General features: G+C 41.2%; 1 protein-coding gene across 1 annotated transcript; it reads right to left on the minus strand.

Moving 5' to 3' along the window:
• Positions 1 to 1779: 1779 nt before the first annotated feature.
• LOC104430536 (toll/interleukin-1 receptor-like protein) lies at positions 1780 to 2420 on the minus strand. Its single transcript, XM_039309485.1, has 2 exons — positions 1966 to 2420; positions 1780 to 1841 (listed from the first exon to the last, which is right to left on the minus strand). Exons 1-2 carry the CDS (start codon positions 2418 to 2420, stop codon positions 1811 to 1813), a joined length of 486 nt encoding a protein of 161 aa, XP_039165419.1. The 3' UTR covers positions 1780 to 1810.
• Between the last annotated feature and the right edge of the window lie 5791 nt (positions 2421 to 8211).

Below are 8211 nucleotides of genomic sequence, written 5' to 3' on the forward strand. Positions count from 1 at the left end.
GCTTGGAGTCCTATGTTTTGTATTAGATAGAATGGAGTTTTAAATAGATCCAATCCAAATTAGAGTTCAATTTAGACTATGCCAAAATCCATTGACTAATATCCTAGGGTTTAGCTATTTTAAATAGGGGGTTCTCAAATGCACGAATTTATTGTAGTAAAATAACGACTATCTATTTAAGATTTTATATTTGCTTATGGGGATAATAGCCCAAATGATCCATAAATAATGATATATTTATGATAGAGTAAGTACCTCTTCATGCCTGCCAATTGCCAAACAAATATTAAAGTACGCTTTGAGTAGTGTAAGAAGTTTCTAGCAACAGGAATCAAATTAAGGTTTAGGTGGGAATGAGGATAGAGTAAGTACCCATTGGCGACTTTGTTTGATACCCATCCTTCAAGAATCTCCTGGAGAGCTCGCTTCCACCGATAATAAGTATTTCTGTCAACCAGCTCCTTATGTGGAAGGATGCTCTCTTCAAAACAATGCAATAGGTCTCGCACATGCAAATGATCCACTTCATAGAATATGGGCAATATCATTTGTCCCTTTGTTCTCTTGCACTCAACCATTCGAGCGAGCTCTTCCAGGCACCAAGTGATAGAGTAAGTACCTCTTCATGCTTGCCAATTGCCAAACAAACATTAAAGTACGCTTTGAGTAGTGTAAGAAGTTTCCAACAACAGGAATCAAATTAAGGTTTAGGTGGGAATGAGGATAGAGTAAGTACCCATTGGGGACTTTGTCTGATACCCATCCTTCAAGAATCTCCTGGAGAGCTCGCTTCCACCGATCATAAGTATTTCTGTCAACCAGCTCCTTATGTGGAAGGATGCTCTCTTCAAAACAATGCAATAGGTCTCGCACATGCGAAGGATCCACTTTATATAATATGGGCAATATCATTTGTCCCTTTGTTCTCTTGCACTCAACCATTCGAGCGAGCTCTTCCAGGCACTAAGTGATAGAGTAAGTACCTCTTCATGTCTACCAATTGCCAAACAAACATTAAAGTACGCTTTGAGTAGTGTAAGAAGTTTCCAGCAACATGAATCAAATTAAGGTTTAGGTGGGAATGAGGATAGAGTAAGTACCCATTGGCGACTTTGTCTGATACCCATCCTTCAAGAATCTCTTGGAGAGCTCGCTTCCACCGATCATAAGTATTTCAGTCAACCAGCTCCTTATGTGGAAGGATGCTCTCTTCAAAACAATGCAATAGGTCTTGCACATGCGAAGGATCCACTTTATAGAATATGGGCAATATCATTTGTCCCTTTGTTCTCTTGCACTCAACCATTCGAGCGAGCTCTTCCAGGCACCAAGGCGAGGAGGAATAATTCGAAGAGAGAATCTGAATGGATATCTCACAGCGGTTGATGGCATTGCTAATCTCATTACTAAAATCTTTACCTATGAGCGTGGGATCATCATGATTAAACACTCTGATTCCTGATGCCATGAGGCTGACGTAGAGGTAGTCAGCAAGGTTGTATCGAGTATCGGGGCCACGAAAGGCCAAGAACACTTGGCATTTAGTTTCCCTTCTTTTCTTCTCCGAAAAGAAAAGATAAGCTGCGATTCAGCGAGACAAACCAAAGCGATACAATAAGATGATAAGTTGTAGCCACTACGAAAATGCCGAAGATTGGCTGAAATGGAACCGGTAAATACCTAATCCTATGGATAGGGGGAGCCGTTGAATCCACATCCTTTTCAATTCACTCAAAACCTTGACAACCACCATTGGCACCAGCTCTCCTTCATGCCTTCCCCACACATACGTGTAAAAACAAAGTTAGGCTTACAGTTTGATGCCCACCTTTCCCCAAATTCTGCAATTCCGGATCAGTCATTCGCATCCAAACGAACAGAGGTTCAGATCCGGAATTGGGACAGATATAGATTCTTAGATTGGTAAATAAATCAATACATACATACAAAACAAAACATACATACCCATCAGCAGTGCTCTGTGATATCCACCCTCTAATCCTCGCTACAGAAGTCAGCGCTTCCTGCCATTTCAGCACTTCTTCCGAACTGCACTTCATCTCATCATCAAAGTCACCGCGTCGGCGACCCAAATCAACAACATCCACATTATAGAATACAGGGAAGACCAATTTGTCATCCCTTCTGCGGCAATCCATGATCGCGGCGAGCTCCTCGAGGCACCATGTACTACTCGCATACCCTCGGGAGATGATGGGTATCGCGATTTTACATCTACTGATGGCCCAGACAAGCTGCTCCGTGCCTTTCTCCTTGCGGACCGGGAGCGCGCAATCGTTGCGTGACACGCGGACCCCAGAATCCAGCAGCCTCTTGTAGAGGTGATAGACGAAGCCAGTGCGATCGTATGCACCTCTGAAACTCAAGAACACATCATAGCAGGTTGGTAGGGCTTCCATCTTCTTCTTCCTTCTCTTCTTTCTTCTCCTAATTTTCTCTTTCTCCGTCTCGATACGAGGGGTTCTCAAATGCACGAATTGATCAAGTTATTTATTAGTTGTGAATCTCATTTTCATTATTGATTTAAGCATTGGAAGTCCAATTCGAGTCTCTACAATCGCAATGTCCAATTCATGTATCCACGAGTGTAGATGGAATCATTGTTTCAAGTTCAACTCAACCTTAGGACTAATGTGGGCATTCGCAAGGTCAAACTAAGGGCTTATTCAATAACTGATCAAACAGTGCCCGATTCTATTATTTTGTTTTTTGAAACAAAAAAAGAATAGGAATTTGTTTGGTAACTTTTTTTGTTTTTGGAACAAATTTGTTCCTAAGAATAAATTTGGAACAAAATCTAGAAAGTAAAAAAAAAAAAAAAAGAAGGTTGATTCTTTGTTCTTGAGGACAACTCAAAAATCAAGTTCATTTTATGTTTTTTTTTTTTTTTCTTTTTCATTTATTATTTTCTTTTTCCTTTTCTTCTTCTCCCTCGTCATTTGGCCGACAAACTCATCGAAGTGTCATCAGCCCTTAGTGAGGTCAAGCCTCCTCGGCGGCTAGGTGAGACTTGACCTCACCGGGCCACCGCAAGGGCAGCGTAGCATTACCCGGGGGCTAGGCAAGCTCGACCTCATCAGATCTGGGCGAAGTCGAGCTTTGTCGACCCAACCAAGTTTCGGCCTTGCCGAGGACCAACGACACTTCAACGAGGTCGCTAGTCCTTGTCTAGCCGGTTGCTTGCCTAGTTGAGGCCGATGACTAGCCAAAGGACGAAGGAGAAGAAGAAAAGGAAAAAAAAAAAAAAAGGAAAAATGTGAAGATGTAATAAAATTATTTAAAAAATTACAAGAAATTTCAAATTGCAAAAAAAAATTGAGGTCCTACCAAACACATTTCTACTCCAAGAGTAGAAATTTTGGACAGTTGTCAAATGCCTTTAAATGCTCAAAAACTCATCTAGGGAACGAAAAAAAAAAAATAATTTATGAGCAGCAATTATTTTCGATAATACAATGATTACCGAACAAGCCTTAATATTCTATTTTACTTTGCTTTCAGTCCATAACATATAAAGGTAAAAAAATTAAAATCTATAAAATATTTTCAAATGGAAAATATATTTCTTGAAACATGTTAAATCAATCATTATAGATGTGAGTTTTGCAATCCTAAAAAAAGGTAAGAAAATGACATGGTAATAATAATTTGCAACGTAACATGGCAATAAAATTCCAAAACAATATTAAAACATAAAAACGAGATGACATAATTTGGCAATATTCATATGCAACATGATATGACATATCAAATTTAAAACACAATAACAAGATAATATGACAGGGCAAAATTGTGATGTGACAAATTACTACTTTGGTTGATCACAAAAAATAGACTACCAACTCAAGTTCTACTACTCACATACGGTCGTATCCGGGCCGTGAATTGCGGTTTTCGGTCTTCTCGACCTGATTTGGTCAACCACTTATTTTTTGGTTGCCCTATTCCTGCTACCTTAATCATTTTTTGGGCTGCTAGATTTAATTTCGCTTGGCGGAATAAATCTTGGGAGGATAATTTGCTCTGGGCGATAAAGTACTTATCCGGTGCTTCTTTTCACTCCTCTCTTGCTCGGTTCGGGTTTGCAGCTACTTGCAATATCATATGGATGGAGCGGAACAACATACTTTTCCTAGGTAGAACTCCTTCCCTCTCGGCCATGAAAGGATGTCTTGAAAGAGTTTGAAAGGACAAAGCCTTATCCTTCCATCATGTTCCTCCCACTGCTACAAATAGAAGACTACTACAAAGTCGGGTGCTCAATCCTTCCATTTTAGCGAACTAATCTTCTACTTTGGACATCCGGCTTTTGAGTAAGGGGTTTCTCCTCCAACCTTTATTGTTTGGAGATTCTTTCGAATTCCTAGATGTTGCTTTGGAAGCTTGGAATGGAGGTCTTCGCTCCTCACTATGGCAACCATTGCTTTCTTACCTTCTTGTCCTAGAGCGGGCTTTTGGGTTTCTCTTTTGTTTTGCTGTTCCCTCTCTAGGTTTCGGGGAAGGCTAGCTGGTTCTCTTTGGCTGTTGTTTGGCCCTCTCATTTCACCTCTTGGCTTGTTTCGTTTTACCTTGGCCCCCTTCCACTCGCTTTGACTTCTATCTTTGTGAGTGCAAGTTTTTGGGCCACTGCAAGGAAATGCTTAAAACTCAAAATATTAGACCTGCTTTGGCCGAGGAAATGTAATTGTATTTCCTCAAAATTCTTCAAAAAAAAAAATTACCAAACAAGACCCTTGGACATATAAAGCTCAAGGACTTTGGAAAAAGTAGTTTTTGAATCCACCATTGTTGTTGTCAAATGACAGGTGGCAAAATGGTTGTCAAATGACACGTGGAACCTAAGTGCCCATGTTTTAAATTTGACTATATGAGTCGCAATCAATCAAATGGCTAAAGGGAATTCACAATCCAACTCTTGTCGATTCGGTGAAAGTTCGATTTTGCCAATTCGTCTTGCCTTAGTTGTTTTGACCCATTCATCCATTTAATTTGACTATATGAGTCAATCAGTCGAATGGCTATTGAACTTTCGCAGAATCGGCAAGAGAGCCATTCGATTGAATTCCGCCCTATGAATGCCAGTGAATCACAACCCTCCGTTAGTCAATATTGTCTGTCCTTTTTGGTCTACACACGAATAAAAAAGACCAGAGAGAGACGTTAGATTTCGGGAGGCTTTGCGCAAACGAGGACGCGCGCTCGTGTTGCTTTTACCCTCGTCCGTCCTCATTGACGTCGCAGCTCCAGCCCGTGAGCGGCGAAGACGGCACTGCCCCCACTCCCGACGCCTGCTCCTCACCACCACCGCCTTCCTTCTTCCGATGAGCTGCTTTGCTGTCCAAGCCGCGACCCACGACCTCCGACGAGCGACAGCGACCCACTCCCGACATCTGCTGCTCACTGCCGCCACCTCCTCTCTTCCGACGAGCTGCATTGCTGTCCAAGCCACGACGACCACCTCCGACGGCACTGCCTTCTCCTCCGCCGAACCTCTCCGTCGTCATTCCTCTCCAAAAAAAAAAAAAAAATCCTCCCTCAAATTTGGGATTCCGAAGCTAAGAGCCTGTTTCGTGCTGCATTTCTTCTCTAGGCCTTGATTTTTTTTGTTCTCTTTTTTTGCTGGGCCCGGCCCGGCGGGAGGCCGTCGTGTCTATCGCCGAACGTAACGGGCTGCCGCTCCTTCCCACACCTCCAACTACCGGAGACGACGCGGGTGCTCTCTGTCCCAAGCCGCTGCTGTTGCATCATGATGTCGAGCCTGTTTTCCTTCGGTCGGCGTTCCTCGTGGCTTTGTCTTGCATTGCTACCCGCGGCGGAAAGTCACTACCGAGACGAGAGGGGACGAGCCGCGCCACAAATCGTCGGCTGAATCACCGCCGCGTACACCTTGCCGAACCACCACCGTGGCCATCCTTTGCCAGGGAGCACCGCACCGGTCATCCGTCGAGTCGATTCTGATGAAGTCCATCCTGTGAATTTAGGTAAAATCTCGTCCGAATTTGTTTGTGTTTTTGCATGTGATTGTGCACTCTAAGCAGAAATTCCCTTCGCTAAATCTATTTGCACACACCTTCAGCCGCTGGATGATCTTTTCTTCTTCTTCTTTTTTCGTGTCTGTGTACTGACCGCTTACCATTAACATACAGTATATTCACGAGGATCTCCGTCTTCATTGGAATATCGGTCATCTCTGTGTGCTATGCCGTGGAAGCATTCCAAAAACCTCAGCTCACTTCTTAGCCAGGCCACGCCACACCAAGTTACCAACCCTTTTTTCTCTTTTTTGGGGGAGAGAGAGAGGTCTGGAAGTCCCAGATAAGGCACACTCAAGGGCCAGAACATCAGAAGTTCAGTACGATGTGTTCTTGAGTTTTAGTGGGGCGGATACTCGTTTTGACTTCACGGGCTTCCTCAATAAAGCCTTAAATAATGCCGGAATCCACGTATTCATGGACGAAGATGCAATCAAGGTGGGTGATAAGATTGGTGAGACAATTCTACAAGCTATTGACAACTCCAAAATCTACATACCCATCATCTCTCAAACTTATCTTGATCGCAAATGGTGTCTCATTGAGCTTGAACACATGATGAACAATGTGTCTCGGTCAGAAGGTAGAAAAAAGATTTATCCCATCTTTTATAAAGTGAAACTTGGGGATGTTAAACATCGGACTCCACGCCCAAAGAATCTTTCCTCCAAGGTCGAACTCGAGGTGTTCAAAGAGGCTCTTGCAAAGGTTGGTAAAATTAAGGGATAGAAGGTCGAGGAGCGACAAAGGTAAAACTACCTTTAAGATGCTTGCCTAATTCTTTTTCTTCTTTTTTTATTTTTGTTTTTTTAGGGGATAATACATCGCCCTATCAAATCATTTATTTTCTCCTTCTTTTTTTAAATGCAAAATTTTGAAAACTACCTCCAACTACAAGTGTTGCTCCTATTGAACTTTACATCCTCTACTCGAGACATCTTCCCCAATATTTCAGTCGCTGGGGAATTTGTCATGGGTTTTGGGGTTATTCAATTTGTCATCACCAAATTGCAGTGTTCAATGGATAACCTTGAATTTGTCTACATTTTCTCAGTTCCCGATTCTCCCTATTATGAGTGCTGAAAATCTTTTCTAGGCTTAGCTATAGATGCCGAAATTGCTTGGGCATTATGTGGTAGCCACTTGGTAATTTCAGTGGTTGTGTAAACCACCACCTATAGAAAAATGCATCCGATGAACTGAATTCTACTAAATTAGCCTATACTTGTTACTCAGTATATTTAGATATCCTATGTAATCACGTGTGATGCATGGGTATGAATTAAATCTACTAAACTAATGAAAGTGCTTTTGTGTATGGTAGCCAAGTAGAAATTGTCGATTTGGTTGTTCAAAAGGTTTTGGAGGAGCTGAGTAGAAAAGATGAGTCACTAACCGAGTATCTAATTGAGTTTGATGACTTGACACAATCACTTAAGACTCTTTGAATTGTGCATAGAGGGTACGATATCTTCTCCTTCGTCAATATACAATAGAAGCGTGTGATGCTATAATTTGGTAAAACTACATAAATTGCAAGAAGTTAAATACTATTTTGAAATTTATGTGGACAAAAATAGATTTTTTAATCAATTAGTGTTCCTTCAACATGTTCTTTTTAATTTGATATGTTGTTTTCAATATATTAAATAAGCACAAAAATGTAAGTATCATGAATTGTAAGTTTGAAATTTATTTCTTGCTGTATAATTCATTGTTGGACATTATGTGATGTGATAAGTGTTTATATATAGCAATAATAGCCCTCTTGAACATTCACATTATTGCGTTACAGCCCACAGATTTCGTAGATGGTATAGCTTACCCCCTACCTTCACTAGCTTTTCAGCTCCCAGCTTCTCCGGCGTACTCTAGTTCCATTTTAGAAATTTTTCCCACCAAAAAATGTGATTTATACGCCCAATTGCCCTGCAAATAGAGACTAAAGTTTTAAATATTGACATGGCTTAAGTTGACGGTTTCTCGGATAGTGTATGAAATTTTACTTATTATACCACCTTGACTATAGTTTTTCGTTGTTAGATACAAAACAATCTTAGAAGCGACATTTGTCTAGATGTGGATAAAGCCTTATATAAAGTATGTAGATGTGGTAGTTAATGTGTGCGAATAGGAATTAGTCAAGCTAAATGTTATC

This window comes from Eucalyptus grandis, chromosome 3, assembly GCF_016545825.1.
Source record: "Eucalyptus grandis isolate ANBG69807.140 chromosome 3, ASM1654582v1, whole genome shotgun sequence".
NCBI classification, from domain to species: domain Eukaryota; kingdom Viridiplantae; phylum Streptophyta; class Magnoliopsida; order Myrtales; family Myrtaceae; genus Eucalyptus; species Eucalyptus grandis.

Excerpts from the sequence above, each read along its gene's own strand:
- LOC104430536 (XM_039309485.1), bottom strand. The coding sequence starts at position 2,420 with ATGGAAGCCCTACCAACCTGCTATGATGTGTTCTTGAGTTTCAGAGGT. Across the intron at positions 1,842-1,965 it reads TCACAGAGCACTGCTGATGG|AATTTGGGGAAAGGTGGGCA; the intron begins GTATGTATGTTT and ends CCGGAATTGCAG.